We start from the raw sequence: 16686 nt of genomic DNA, 5'->3' as shown, positions 1-16686 counted from the left end.
AACTTTAGAAAAAAAAAATAGAACTGTCACACTGCATTTGTGGGATGCATGAACTGCCTATTTCAGTCCCTTTACCAATTATTGTTTCTAAGAAATATATGAATAAGGCCAAGTTTAATTATCTCCCTGTTTGTCATGTTTCAATTAGTTAATAAAAGTCCAAATCCAAAATTTCTTTTCCTAGAAAAAAACCAAACCACTCATGGTATAAATGAGCAGAACTGAGAAAAAGGGAAGGTTGACCCATATTAGCTGATTTTATTGTAAAAACCTGTTATGCGTTCTTTAAATCTGAAAGTGGAGAGAGCATGTTGACATCTTCACACATGAAGAATGATGGCAAATGGGGAGAGGGAGAGCAACCACCAGGTAGAGAGGGCCAGTTGTGCGCCCATCACCTGAGATATGACAGCTGCCATGATTTAAAAATAGGGAAACTGAGGACAGTACCATGATTCCACCGCTAATGAATTCTGGGTATAAAATACATGTGTTTTGACTACAAAAAAAAAAAACAAAAAAAAAAACCATGCTCTCTGCACTGATACTAAAGCTGTGTTCTTGGCTGAATAATAGTTTGTCTAAAAGAAAAATAATTACTGCAGAAATTTTGACTGTCATCTTCCCATCTCTGTCCCATCTCATGTCTCAAAAACGCCTTTCAAAGAGTCTATAACAAGCCCCTAAAATGTACCAGGTCTGAGCTAGGGACCTTGAGTGCTAGGTGTGGGACTGGTGTGACTCAATAATTGTCCTCTGAACTCCTTTTGAGGCTCTACCACCACACATCTAGCTTCAGCTGCATCTAACTCAATCAGTTTTCAAAGACGTGATACTAATTTTCAAAAGCATAAACCAAAACAGCAGAGGTGCCAGAAGCCCAAGACAGGCCGACCAGCTCCTTCCAACACTTCCATTCTGATTTTCAACCAGAAGTCTCCAACGAGCTTCTCAATCACTGTCCATGGTAGCCAGACACGGTCTCTGGCTGGCCCTCCGCTGCCCGGCGGGGAACGTAGCCCTCGTGGGGCCACTGGGCAGTCGGGCATTGGAAGCCATCCTGATCCCCCGAAGGCGAGTGCGCAAACCCAACCCAGAACTCGAGGCGAACCTTGAACTCACAGCTCCAAAAACTCGCAGTGTCTTCGTGGCAGGGATCCCTGAAGACTGGCTCCGGGCCTGGGGGCAATGCCTCCGAAGGGCTGAGGTGGCAGGCCCCGCTACCCCATGGTATGGAGTGTCCCCCCACCGCGGCGCCCGCCCTTCCGCCACATCCCTCCCGCCTTCTCTAGTCCTGCTGGGGAGCAAAGGGTGACGAGCGCAGGGGCAAGGGCCCGCCCGGAGGAGAGCAGTGCCCGGCTGCCGCTCCCGCGAGCCCGGCACAAAGGCAGGCATCTGAAAGGGGAGAACTTCCCACCCTGGCGCCGCGGCCTCCCACGGCTACTGCGGCCGGAACGCACTTACTGTCAGTCGCCATGGTCGGGCGAGGGGCTGCCCGGCGGCCGCCAGCGGCTAGGGTACCCGGCGCGGAGCCTGGCCGGCGCGCGCTCCTCGCCAGGCCCGGCGCGCTCGGGGGCCGCGCTGCACACGGCCCCTCCCGCCGCGCGCCCCCGCCGCGCCGCCCCGCGCCCCACAGCTGCCGCCCGCCACGCCGCCCGCGCCCCGAGAACCCAGCCCCCGGTACAAAGCCCGCCCAGACTCGGCGCCGGCGACTGGACCTACCCCTCCCGGCCTCGCAGCATCTGCCCTCCCTTTCCTTCCCTACCCCCAAAAGGATGAAGGCACCAACTTAACGCTCCTGGCCAGGGTCGCCTCGTCTGGCTACCTTTCCCACCATAGTCCCCGGCTACATGCTTGTTTTTTCTTGTCTCGGGTTCTCCGCCTTGTCCATACCTGAAGCTTCTTACCAGCGGGGCTGGGATCCAAGAATCAGTGCTCAGCCCCGACTGGAAGAAGCAAAGCAGGAAACAAGTTGAGGGTGGGAGGCAAGGTTCACCCAGGTGCAGGACACGAATCCTCCAGGGCAACAGAAACCACCCGCCACCATCCTGTAGCCTCCAAGTGTGCTGTGCTCCCCGTGTTACCCTGTTTTGAGTTCAAGGTGAAAACAGCCCTGGCACATAATAGGCTCTCCGAAGATATCTAGCAGGTGGGCGAATGGATGACTTTATAACTGGCTACCTGTGTGAATTAAATGGATACATGACCGAGTAACTAATTGGATCACAAATGATGAATAACCTGATTGATGGATAAACACAGGCCAGACCACAACTCTGTCAGCTGACTAGGGATGGACCTTTACTTGTGTAAGAGGACCATCCTAAATGAGAAAACCAGACCTTGTAGTGCCTCACAGGCCATCATGGTTCAGAAGGGACTCTGAACTGAAGCTACCTGGGAAAGCAGTACGCTGTACATTTTCTGGAATGCCAGAAACCAATTTCTGATGGATTCTTAGTATATCAGGGATCAGTGGTACATAAGAAGCCACCATCACCATATTCTTTATGCAAAACATCAAATGGCTCAAACACATATCCTAAAGCATATGGAAAGCTATTTATTTCCACTTGATGCATTTCGAGATGGACATTCAACCTAATCAGTAAGGATCCTGGTAGGCATCATCCCAACTCTGGGCTAGACACAGAGAAGACTCAGGAGTAAAGCAAAGTCAGAAGTAGCTGCTGTTAAGCTAAGGGACACAGGAAGCTACCAGAGAACAACCCAGGAGTCCTCCCTGATCAATCCACAGAGCTCAGATGAGAAGATTATATTCTGATTGGCCTCCACAAATTCATTGCACCTGGAGTGCATCATTTAAAAAAAAAAAAAATCATAATTTTAACACAGGTGATTCTTAAGCTCACTTTTAAGTAAGAACCAGAGCATTATGGTTTTTGTCTCCTATAACTTTCTGTGGTAGGCCCCTAAAAGTCCAAAACTTGAAATGGGACCAATTGGAGGAAAATATTAGGGAGGATTCAGGAATTTTAAACATGTCTGTATCTCAAGAAGCAAGAAGTTAAGGTGGTTTGAGGGGGAAGATGGAGAATTGGTTTTGGGCTCATTCAAAGGATCAGCGGAACACTTGTGAAGCTCTTTATTCACTAATTGAAACTACTTTTCCAAATTATAAAAAGGATAATAACAATTCAAGAGTATATGTTTAGTAAATGTTTTCTGAATGATTGACCTGTTGGATTGCAGGTTTATTCATGTGGAGCCAGATGTCAAATGAGAAGGGATTTAAAAAAAAAAAAAAAAGTAGATTTCAAAGAGGTGGAGGCCCCAAGTATAAATACTTCTCAAAAACAATATAGCAGTGAAGAGTGAAAGGGGAGAGAACTTTGAGAAGGAAAAATGGGATTAAGGTAAGATGGTTGTTGGGTTTCTTTGTAATTTCACCCCCTTTAAGAAAGAGGGTTGTTTAGCAAGAAAGATATTTTGTCCACAAGTATACAAAAGAAAAAAATTCTCTTTTCTTAACCAAATTAACTTTTCAACCCAAGTCCCTGTTGCACCTTTTGTTAGGAAGCTTGATGTTTGATTTTACTCACTTCAGGATAAACTCTATCAATTCAGATTTTTCTCAGTAATTCAGTTTTCCCTCTCCACTTTTTTGGGGGTCACATCCAAGCTTGGAGGACGTTACTAGGTATCAGGCACATCTTGTCCTCTTTGGAATGTATCTTTTCTGTCTGTACTTCGGAGCCCCTCTGTCCTGGATGGTCTCAAGTTCTCAGTCCCTGAGTGCAGCATTCTCAGTCCCTGAGTGCAGCATTCACTGCTCTGTCTTCTCATCCACACCCAAAGTCCCTCCAGGTCTCATTTATTCTCCTTAACATTCCTGCTACTCTTGAGAAATATTTTACTATTTGCCCATTCCATTCTGAGGAAACAGGGGGATCCGTGGCGGAGTCTCAGGTGTTTTCTGTCTCATAGGTCTCGCAACCATTTCTCTTATTTCTCCTACCATGTTGTGAAGGGCACCTCTGCATGGTTGGCCAGTAAGATGTATAACATGAGACAAGAGTCCTCTTGAGTCTCAGTTTCCCCAAACTATCTGGAAGTCCTGTCATCTCCCCTGTTCCTAGAAATGGAATTTCTAAGAAGGGGTACAGAATGCTTTCAGCTACATGTATCTGCATAACAGTAGCTTACACAATAAAAATAACTTATTATGTCATATAATAAGAAACTCAAAATTAAGTAGTTCCATAGTTTGCTTAGCATTTCAACAATGTCAGTGAGAACTCACACTCTTCCCATCTTTCTACTACAACATCCTCTTGTCAGCAATCTACGTCTTCAAGATCACAATAAGGCAGCTGCAGCAAAGACCTCATCTCTTTTTTTAATTGGTGCATTATAATGATACATAACAGTGAGATTCATTGCTACATATTGGTACATGCACATAATTTGGTCCCTAATACAGTCCCCTTCCTTCTTCTCCTCCCTCCTCTTGGTTCCCCTTCCTTTGATCTGTCTTGTATTTTCATAAGACCCTCCCATACACACACAAACAAACCTTTTTGCCCCTCCTTTTTTCTAGCTTCCATATATAAGAGAAAACATATGACCCCTTAACTTTCTGAGTCTTATTTCACTTAATGTAATGCTCTCGGGTTCCATCCATTCCTGCAAATGATGTAATTTTATTCTTCTTTATGGTTAAAACTTCATTGTGTGTGTGTGTGTGTGTGTGTGTGTGTGTGTGTATCACATTTTCCTTTAACCATTCATCTGTCATTAGACACCTAGGCTGGTTCCATAACTAGGTTATTGTGAATCGTGCTGCTATGAACATAATGTATCACTATAATGTGTTGACTTTAATTCTTTGAGATAAATACTGAGACGTTATATAGCTGGGTCATGTGGTGGTTCCATTCTTAGTCTCTGAGGAACTTCCATACTGATTTCGATAGTGGTTGTATTTACAATCCTTCAATAGTGAAACCTTATATCTTCACATGACAACATTCAAAAGCAGGCTGAGGGTGGGGGAGATGAGGATATCCCTCCTTGTCTTTCTCTGTTTATCAGAGAAGAAAATCTTTGTAAAAGTCCTCAACAACCTCCCTCGCTCTAGCTGCAATGGGAAGCACGTTTCAGCTTTGGTGGCACAGGGTGGATTCTGCCAGCATGGAAGTGGTAGGAATGGCTGCTGGAAGCACCCTCAATGTCTGCCATTGCCTTCTCACACCCCAAGAGAATCTTGGCTGGTTTTGCTTTTTTATGACTGAGACAATCCCTCCATGGCTAAGGAAATCCATCTCCTAAGGGGCTAGAAAACAGACTCTTGCATTTCTAAAAATCTATGTGGTTTGTACTTGGACCTCAGCTTTTGAAAATCAGAAAGCCAAGATTTGAGGTCTTTTGTTTCTTTGCACAACGTAAGCTCATAAACATTAAATTTAGTTAGAGACAGAACTTGCACCTGGTAAATGAAATTACCAGGAATGAAAAATACATGTTAATATCAAGCTGGAATTCTAGTACACTTCCAAAGGGAGAAGAAAGAGCCATTGGAGAGGGAAGATTCAAAGCATAAAGAACGGTGGGAATAGGTGTTGGATAAGAGTGACTAGCATAGTCCACACAGGTGAGTGTCACCTTGGGAAGATGGAGCCATTTTCATTTGAGGGAAACAGTATGACGCTGCCAAAGGACTTCATGGTGGGAAGAGAGTGACTGAGGGAGTGCAGAGATGAGGCTGAGAACTTAGGAAAGTGGAGTACTTAGAGTCAGATTGCCTGTTAAGATGAGAGAGGATGAAAGGGATCAATAGGTGAAAAGAAATTCCAGTCGGTAGTAAGAGATTGGACCCCAGGCACAGAGGAGGCAAGGCAACCATTTGGGAACCAGTAGCGGACACAGATAGGACTTAAATTCTAAGTCACTATGTCTCTGAAATAGCCAGCCACAGACTCAGGGGAGTTAGAGAGATGAGAGAATCCACAGAGAGAATGCTGAGGGGCTCAGTGCCTGGAGACCTTGAAGACCACAAGTAGGAGGACATGCTCAGATGGTCTGGGAGAACGTTCTTTCTCAGGACTGTATACATAATGGGGGCAGGACACAGGAAGGGCAGGACACAGGAAGGGCAGGAGCAAGCAACTGCACTTAGAATGTTTTCCCTAAGGTCATTTGATTATTGCAAGGTTCTTTTGAATCTTTATGGGCCATATTTGTGATTTAGATGTCATCATCCATATTGCTTGAGTTCACTTCCAGAATAAGGCACAACAAATATCTCTAATATATACTGCACCCAAGTCACCATGTCAGTTCTCTAGTCTTTGACCTATGACCACTTCCTGTTGACTTTGTCAACACTGGCTATAAACAGAGCAAGAGACGGTAAAGGGCTGCAGTCACGGTTCAGTGGGTCTACGTCACTGTAGAAACTATTTCTGGTCAAAATAGTTATTGCTTGTCTCTTTGTCACAGTAGAAGAAAATAAAGAAGTTATTTTAACAATGATTTTTGTGTGATATCTGTAAGTTACTGAGCATTTGATTGATTGTTTTATAGAATTTATGTTTGATTTTCATTAGGTATTTGCATCTCTGCAATGGTGTCTGTGTATATATCCCAAGCCTCTGGATTCATCTATTTATATTCATATATGACATAAACTATGGCAATAAAACATATGGGTTTTAAAAATAGCCAATAGGTAATAAATAGTGTTATATTCTGGTTTAACCTTTGCAAATCACATGGGGAATGGACAGAAGTAGACAGGACTAATCAGGTGAAATTCTATTCTGGAAGGAGGAAGGCAGGACCTGGGTCCTGGCCCTACAGTAACATTCCAAGTTACTGCCGAGACTGTAGTCTAAACCTAGGAAACCAAGAATTCATGGTTGTCTGTGTCCTCATGCAGGATGTCCTTAAATTATCTATACAGGTACCGGTAAGTCATGTTTTTAAGAGATATAAGGTAGGAATTTAAGTGAGGTAAAGGGGGAACTAGTTCTAGGGAAGAGCCAGGAGATGAGAAAGACAAATAGGTCAAAGTGATGTTCCTGCTGTTCAAAATTCTGTATGTGTGAATAACGCATTGATTTTTTTGTCCTTAATAGTGAGTTAAGTGCAGTCTTCATTAAAAAGATAAACTAAAAAGCACATTTTATCAGGCATTCAAAAATAGTCCAAAAATGTATGATCCCCTCATTTAAAAAAATACACAGGGGCTGGGGAGGTAGTTCAGTGGTAGAGCACTTGCCTAGCATACGTGAGGTCCTGGGTTTGAGTCCCAGTACACGCCCCCATACACAAACACACAGAGACATACAGTTAGAGGTTGGGGATATATCTCAAAGGCAGAGCACTTGTCAAGCATGCTCAAAGGACTGGGTTCAATCCCAAGTACTGAAAGAATAAAAGGGAAGGAGGTTAGGAGCATAGCTCTGTGGTAGAGGGTAGGGTGCTTGTCTAGCATATATAAGGCCCCAGATTTGATCCCCAGCTCTATAAACAAAACCACCCCCCAAAAAACTGTAATTACAGAAATACTACTAAAAAATCTCAAGGAAGATATTCACCCTGGGGTCAATTATTCGTGAAAAAGGGAGCATGCAGGTACAAAGGAATGCATCTTAAGAGGTCTTTGCTGTTTTTGAAAAGGCAAGCCTAGGCCAGCTTACCAAGTTATTGCCTCTGACCACCTAGTCCAGAATCTCCTGAAGAACTTGTTATAGAGGAGATTCTTAGACCTCAACAATCACATACTGGTTTGGAAGCTGGTAACGGAACTCTAAATCTGTATATTAAATGTGCTCCCAGGTGTTTCTAAGAGATGCTAATATTGAAAAACCTCTGGCCCAGGTAAGAGCAGTGGGTTACAGGGCAACCACCTAAAGACCTGGAATTTCAGACTTAGGAGTTTCTGTTTCAGTCTTCTCTACCATGGACAGAAATGCTGAGGATTCAACTACTGGGGAGCAAATTAGTATTGCGAACAGTTCTTTTTTTTTTTTTTTTTTTTTTCAACAAAAGGCCTTTATATCTAATTAAAGGCATCCATTTAAAAATCAAAGTCCAGGGCTGGGGAGATAGCTCAGTTGGTAGAGTGCTTGCCTTGTAAGCATAAGGCCCTGGGTTCGATCCCCAGCACCCAAAAAAAAAAAAAAAAATCAAAGTCCAACAATGAGTGGGCTTCATAACTTAGTAGCTAGAGCACTGGCCTTGTAAAATTCAAAGTTCTTTTCCTATTTTTATCATAAAGATAAAGGACTACATTCTGTATTCACAATTCCATAACCGTCCTCATATAATACTTGACTTAGTTCATTCAGATTGCTATAATAAAATGCCATAAATGGGGTGATTATAAGCAATAGAATCCAAGATCAATGGCCTCTTCCTCTCTGTAACTTTATATGGTAGGAGGGGTGAAAGATCTCCTTGGGGTCTCTTTTACAAGGCACTAATCCCATTCCTGAGGGCTCCACCCTCCCTTGTGATCTAATCAGTTCACAAAGGCTCCAACTCTTAAACTATTACCTTAGGAATTAGGTTGCAACACATGAATTGGGGGGGATACAAATATCCAGACCACAGCAGTAATAAGAAGCTCCAAGAATTAGGGAACCACATAGCTGCTTTCTTTTCTCCAGGCTCAGTAATCTCAATTCTTTGGCAAAGATTGGATTTTTTTAGCTAAAATAACAGGATACAATTTTTTTCAAGCCATGTTTTATTTAAAGAATAACTCCTACTAGTTAGGGAGGGATTTATGGCTGTCAGAAAATAAAACATCTACTTTACCTCTGAATATTTTTTCCATTTGACACAAGAGAATAGCACTGGATAAGAGTGAGGGAAAATGCAAATAGGTTTTAAAACACTGGTTTGTGATAGTCCTCTTTCTAAGTTAGAAAAAATCATGGTTTTAGCAATTCATTTCTTGTATCAATCTCTGTAATTCTATGTTCTAAATGTTGAAACATCTTGACCTCTTGATCTCATGCTCCACTTCTCATTGGACCATTCCATTCTCTGTTCTTCATTATAATTTAAAAGAACAATCAGGCTAGGAATATGGCCTAGTGGTACAGCACTGCCTAGTGTGCACAAGGCCCTGAATTCAATCCTCACACCACAAAAAAAAAAAAAAAAAAAAAATTACTGCAAAATTGATTTTTAGTGAATTTGTATGCTCACTAGAAAATATAAGAATCTGCAAGGGGAAAAAGAAAACAATGAGCTGAAACCAGAGCAAGAGGTAGTAAAGTCGTAAGCAAACTGAGTGGATACCGGCAAAGTAGAGCTGACCTGATTACTCCTGCCATCAAGAGACCAATCATGGAGCTTAGCCTGAGACCCCCCAGGACTCGAAGGTTTTCAAAAGTGCCAGCACAACAGTATTCTGGGTTCACATCAGAAGCAATCATAAATTTTCTCTAAAGGAAAAACATCCCAAATTAGGCCCGCAGGATTCAGTTCAAGGAAATTTGAACTCTCAATAAAAATCAGTAAATTCAGCAAGGACACAAACCAGCAGAAGTGAAGGTTAAGAACAACAAATAAAAGATTGACCTATTGAACTTCAATACTGAAATGGTCAGATAGAGAATGTAACTGATTGTGCCTGAATAAAATAAAAGATGAAGTTGAAAAACGGATCAAAGACACAAAAACAAAAAAATGGGTAGACAGATGAAATTAAAAACCAAGTGGATGGAGCCATGCCCTAGATCATATCCCCTCTTGGAGCCAAAATTTCAGGGCCTAATAAGGCCTTCCTGGAAGCCCATACCTGCCTTTCCTATAGCCACTCAGACCATACAAGTTGCTAGAGCTTCTTTCCTCATTTTATTAAAAGTTGATATCAGAAAAAGCACATAAATCTACCAAAGAACAATGAGATTCTGATTTTACAGCCCTGAGGAGTCATTCTCCATTTTTCATTTTCTTCTCTGAAGCAATTAAGTCCCAATTATGGAGAACCAGAAACATTATAAAAAGATTTAGTCCTAATTCTGTAGAGTGTAGTTTTGTAAACACATCACATTGGTAAATCTAAGGTATTTTTCAGAAAGAAATGTAAGAGTTGTTTAGTGGTACAACATGTATATGAGTGATTTTCTCGACAAAGCAACATTTTGTTATATGTCTATGGTAACCAAAGAAAACAAATTGTACCTTTTGATTGGTTGGTTCATATTTAATTGCAAATAGGATATTTTTCCTAACACGTTCTCTAATAAAGGTATTTCGTTCTTAAATGCAACACAAAAGTCACTACTGATGTACACAACCATAGAAATGAAAAGTTTTACCCCATTTGTGTACAATAAATCAAAATGCGGTCTGTAAAATTAAACACTGAACTTTAAAGAAGTCATTACTGAGTAAACTTTATGGGCAACTGGTTAAGGCTTACAGAGAGAACATATACAGTTAACCAAAGGCAATAAAATTGTGTGTACAGTTGGTAAGAGAGGCAGTTTACCAATCATGCAATGCAAAACTAGAGATAAACTAACCATTTAAAACATTTAACAAAGGTAGAACAGTTAAGAGTTTATGAAACTTTAGCAAAATTCTTTTCTTTAAAATCACACACACACAATAAGCAGTTCAGGTTCAACAGTTCTGAAGAGCACTTCTTTTCTAACGGTAGTCATCTAAAGCTAGCATGGCCCACTTAATTACTACAGCAATAAAGTATTGAACATCAGCCTATGGAAAGTATAATTATATGAAGATTTTCATTCCCTTTTTATTCATCTTCAATAAAATCATTCTAAAACCTCATATTAAAATGCAGAAAGAAAAGCAGACTGGTACATATAAAAGTATTTTCCTCATAGCACAATCTGTAATTAGCCTGATGATCAATCTTTGTAGTTTGCAACTGAAAGTAAATTAATGGCATAATTTGATCCTGTAGTACTTACCATTTCGGAAAGATTAACCTCCTTGAAAAATCAGAGATTTTTAACATCTTTTCAGAAGTGCACCAACTCCTCTCAGGTCATTAGGTTAATATGACATTAAATTTTTATCAAATAGCATTTGGGTGATCTAAAAGGGTTAATATATTACACTCCCAAAGAGGACAGTGCAACCTTGGTAACCTAGGAGACACTTTAGGCACAAATACAGTGAAGGAGGAACAGTAAGGAGGGTCTTGTCTATTTCTTTCTATGATAGAAACAGTGGGGATTAGACCCCAGGAAGGAGACCCATGTTCATCCAACTCTACCCGTGTGTCCTCCTCAACCCACGGCACTGGCAGGCAGGACTCAGGCAGGACCAAGATCTTACTTATCTGAGGAGTCAGAGAACAGAGCTGGGGTTGTCAAAGTGGTTAAAAATCTAGACAGGAAATCCCTGAAAAGAGCCATCGCAGAAAGCAAAACCCCAACATCTGAGTATAAAATCCCCCCAAATTTCTGATTGAAAACAGGGCAAGGACTCCAATGGACCCATAAAACAACTGTTTATGTATAGTGCTATGGTTTATCTTTCTGGTATATCATATATATTTTTCTACAATGGTCACAGTTCTCTTTCTACAACTCAAATATATAAACAGTTGGAGATCTGAAAGTACTGAACAGCTATTTCAACAGCTACCTACTTATGGGTTCTGAGTTCAATGTTCAAGTCCTGCAAGGATAGAATGATATGACAAATCTTTATATATTCCATCAACTTCAAAAGTACCACACTTTAGAAATAAAGGAGCATTTACCAGGACTAAGAGATCTGCCCTAAAACAAAGGACAAAACCAACAGATCTACCCTAACAAAGTCTGCAAACTACCTCCATAAGTACAAGTATGCCATCAATAAACCAACTGTGTCCTGAAACAAAACTCGACCCTCCTCAAGAGTGAGGTTACAGAATCCAGATCTGCTAATGTGCATCCTCATACGTTAAAAAATAGTTGGGTGGGGTGACAAGAAAATGTAACCCATAGTCAAGCACTCCAAGCAGAATGGCAATTATCAAGAATACAAGCAACAATAAATGTTGGCAAGAATGTGGGGGAAAAGACACACTCATACATTGTTGGTGGGAATGCAAATTTGTGCATCCACTCTAGAAAACAGTATGGAGATTCCTCAGAAAACTTGGAATGGACCACCATTTGACCCAGCTATCCCACTCTTCAGTTTATACCCAAAGGACTTAAAATCAGCATGCTATAGTGATGCAGCCACATCAATGTTTATAGCAGCTTAACTCACAATAGCTAAACTATGGAACTAACCTAGGTGCCCTTCAACAGATGAATGGATAAAGAAAAGGTGATATATGATGGAATATTACTCAGCTTTAAAAAAGAATGAAATTATGGCATTTACTGATCAATGAATGGATTTGGAGAATATCATGCTAAGTGAAATAAGTCAATCCCAAAAAACAAAGGTCAAATGTTTTCTCTCATATACGGAGGCTAATTCACAATAAGGTGGTGATGGAGGGGGGTGGTGCTAGGAAAGAATAGTTACCTTAGATTAGGTAGAGAAATTATACTCCATTTATGTATGATTTACCAAAATGCATAAATACATTCTACTGTCATGTATAACTAATTAGAATAAATTTAAAAAATTAAAAAATAAAAGAAAGTATTACTCTGATGGCCCCAATATTGAAATTAGCAGAGATTTAGAGATAGTTAAATAAATATCTTAAATCTGTAATATCTATAGCATTAAACTGCTGTAGTTTAGATCTGGAATTTCCTCCAAAGACTTGGCACTACTGGGGAATGGTTAAACAATTAAGAAGTAGAGGCCTAGTGAGAAGTCTAAAGGCATTGAAGTCTTACCCTTGAAGGGGATTATGGAATCCAAGTCTCCTTTTTCCCTTTCTTTCTTTTTATTTTTAAAAAATCATCATTATTATTATTATTATTATTTTGCTTCTCAGACTAAGGTAAATGGTTTTGCTCTGCCACACACTCTTATGGTGACTGCCATGTCACAGAGTCACAAAGCAACAAGTCCAACTGATAATGGACTGAAATCTCTAAAACTGTGAGTCAAAATAAATCTTTTCACTTCATAAATTTATTATTTCAGGTGTCTATTATAGGGACAGAAAAATAACAAAGTCTACAGTATGTATACTGTAGTACAAATCTATAGTATCTATACTCTGATCTATGGTATAACTATATAGAATATATAGAAAAATGGATAGAATAGAATAAATGGGCCATTTCAATGAAGATATGAAAATTATGAACAATAACTAGGAGGAAATCTTAGAACTGAAAATTGGTATATGTTAGTCAGCTTTTCATTGATGTGCCCAAAAGAATTGATAAGAACAACTTAGAGGAGGAAATGTTTATTTTAGGCCTCAAAGGTTCAGTCCATGATTGGCCAATTTCATTGCTCTAGACTTGAGATGAGGCAGAACATCATGGTGGAAGGATGTGGTGGAGGAAAGCTACAAGAAGGAGAGAGAGAGAACCAGAGAAAAGATATAATCCCTGAGGGTATGGCCCGGTGACCTACTTCTAGCCATGCACCATCTGCCTACAGTTACCACCCAGGTACTGCATTCCAATTATTAGTCCATCAAATGGATCAATCCACAGGTTCGGTTACAGTTCCCACAATTTAATCATTTCACCACTAAATATTTCTGTAGTGCCTCACACATGAGATTTTGGAGGATACCTCATATCCAAATAATTACCTGGTTCATCTAAAATTAAAAAGCTGTAGGATGGGATTAACAGAAGACTGAATGCAAGGGGAGAAAGGATCATGAACTTGAAGATTTCAAATTTGAAAATAAGTCAAGAGAAATCATCCAATCTAAAGTATAAAGAGAAAAATTGTGTTGTGGGGGCAGGGCATGACAATCCCTGGGACAGTACTAAGCAGTTAACAGATATATAATTTCAGTCCTAGAAAAAGAACTGTAACCAGTGTAGAAAAATACATATGATATACTGGAAAGATAAACCGTAGTAGGCACATTATATCAAATTGCTAAAAAACAAACAGCAAAGAATCAGTTAGAGAGGGTCTGGGGGTATAGCTCATGCACAAGGCTCTAGGTTCAATATCCAATACCCCACCCCCAAAACCAGTAATCAAAAAGGGGCACATTATAATATACAAGGAAACCATAAGAATGAAAGCTAACTTCTCATCAGAAACAGTGAAGACTGAAGACATGGGACAATCTTAAATATGTTGAAAAAATAGTTGTCTACCTAGAATTCTAAATCCAGCAAAAAGGCATTGAAAAATGAAGGTGAAGTAGACATTTTGAGACAAACAAAATCTGATAGAATAGGTATTCAACAGAGCTGAGCTTCAAGATATTAATAATAAAAGAAGTTTTTTAGGTTAAAAGAAAATTATTCCACATGAAAGCATAGATTTGCACAAAGGAATAAGGAGAGCAAATTAGCCTTATATGTGGAGATTCTTATATTTTTTAAAGATTAAAAATGTATGATGCAGTTTATAATAATGAGGTAAATATATGACAACAATACAGAGAGAATGGGAGGAGATAAAATGCAACTATATTTAATTAAGTTTACAGATCCCTAACTTATCACAGGTTTTATTAAATCACAGATGCACATTGTAATCCCAGAGTACTATGGCTCCAAAGTCAATGTTCTTAACCAGTGTGCATTGCTGCTGTTTATCAAGTGAACATTTTTTCCACTATCTGATTAAGCATGAAGTTATACTATTGACAATAATATATAGCATCATGATTTTAGTCAAATCCATAATTGCATTGAGAAATCCCTGGGATTCTAAAGTTCTGCCCTGTTCAAAACCTTTTCTAAGGGAAATTGCCAGAGATGGGTTCTTCCATATAATTTGCCATGCCCTGTGGTGCAAAGGCCACAATTGATTGTACCAGGGATCTATGCCCTAGTTAAGGGAAGCCAACCATTTGACTAGACATGAGGGAGGCCAAGAGCAGAATGACCCAGTAGAATAATCTCTGACCAACTAGGTGGCTCAGTTTTGGATTATAACTAACAGAATCATTCAGACCCACTTGCAGAGACAGTAGAGGACAGAAGTAGCAGAGCAGGAAGTAGGCAAAGAAGTTGGGTAACACATGAATAAGGTACATATTGTGACCACACGGCAACGTACAACCACTTTGAAAGTGAGCCGCAACCCAGCCATCTGAGCTGCTAGTTTTCACTAGATGACGAAAAGTTAATTTCCAGCTCTCCAAGAAGCCATGTCTTTGATGAGGCTATTTCTTTATTTGGCTTTCTATTCTTACAACAAGCCCCCAGCACTTAAGATAATGCAAGTGTGCCTTTATTTCTCGCAATGTAAAAGAGCCTATTCAAACTTGTCTTTAAAAAAAAAAAAATCCAGACTTGCAATGTAGAGCACACTAGAACAAATAATTCAAGCATAAATAATGCCACATAAAAAGGGATTATACAATCTGAAGTCTAGGCTCTGACATTTACTTTAATACAGGGAATAAGAAAAATGCAATGAAAATTACTACACAATTGTTCAAAAGATAAATGAAAATGTGAATAGTTAAGCACCCACGGAGTTCTCTCAATGCCATTTAAAAAGCAAGCCTTCTTCAAATTGTAATTTAATTCAAAGAATCAAGGCTAAGTGAGGAAGGCATTAGTAACTATGCTTATTTTTTCAGGTTCTTTATATCAAAATGAAAGTAATTTTCAGCCCATAAAGTTCATTTTTAAAGATACTTCAAAAATATTTTCTCTCTCTCTTTGTGTGTGTGTGTGTGTGTATCTTTTCATCATAACCAAAGTAGATTTTGGGGAAGAGGATATATTACTATTCCTAATGACTTGGAAAAAGGAAACCAGGGTCTCTTTCAGTTGTCAATCAAACCATAGAAGCTTGGTTTCTCTTCAACTTGAGGATCTGTGTAAATACATATAAGCTTTCAATTATTACGACTTAAGAAAATTGCCTCAACAGGCAGGTTAAGCACTAATAATGGTTTATCTGGTATCCAACTACTTTTTTAAAGTTTACATTCTAGTTGCAATTATTTCGAAGTTTGGCATTTATCTCTGCATTTTCAGTGCACCATGCAGTTCTTAATATTCTTAAATAAGTCAGTAAAATAGTTCTGTACCATTTAAAGCTTTTAGTGCATTTGCCTATTATAGTATTATTCTGGAAAATCTCTGAAAAAGACAGTCTTTGCCCCAACAGTTATTTCATTATCTTTTCTTTGGCTCGCAAATAGCAAACTGTCTGTCTCAGAGGACAAGCCCTTAAAAACTGGGAGTTTCCCTTCACTGAATATATCCATTTAGTCAGGAAATCTTTGAGGTATTAAGAGGGATGGGTTATAAACTCAGATGGGGTCTTAGGTATGTTTACAACTGAATTCACAACAGTATTACAAAAGAAAACAAAGACAACACACTATGAATTTTCATAGAGTACTGCATATTTCCAAGAAACTAATTTTTTTTTTTTTTTTTGAGTATTGGGTCAACCCAGGTCCTTGTGCATAGTAGGCAAGAAATCAACCAGAACTACATACCCAGTTCCATATATTGGGATTTCTGAAAGTACAGTGGTATCATTTTAAAATAAAGCTTATGTTGACATACACTGCCACAACCCTGTCCCCCAGAACCCTAATAAATATTTAATATTGAGCTGGGCACAGTGGCACACACCTGTAAGCCTAGTGGCTCA

General features: G+C 39.8%; 1 protein-coding gene across 2 annotated transcripts in view; it reads right to left on the bottom strand.

Annotated features, from left to right (window-relative positions):
• Positions 1-1532, bottom strand: part of Syt16 (synaptotagmin 16) — a 255577-nt gene extending 254045 nt beyond the window's left edge. For both annotated transcript variants that reach the window (XM_047540402.1, XM_047540403.1), the window contains exon 1: positions 1465-1532. In XM_047540402.1, the coding sequence (XP_047396358.1) occupies positions 1465-1477 (13 nt within the window). In that variant the 5' untranslated portion in view covers positions 1478-1532. The remainder of the gene's footprint in view (positions 1-1464) is intronic.
• Positions 1533-16686: the final 15154 nt, after the last annotated feature.

Source organism: Sciurus carolinensis, chromosome 2 (genome assembly GCF_902686445.1).
Source record: "Sciurus carolinensis chromosome 2, mSciCar1.2, whole genome shotgun sequence".
NCBI classification, from domain to species: Eukaryota; Metazoa; Chordata; class Mammalia; order Rodentia; family Sciuridae; genus Sciurus; species Sciurus carolinensis.
Note: the sequence above shows the minus strand (reverse complement) of the source record. Positions and strands in the feature narration are given on the sequence as shown.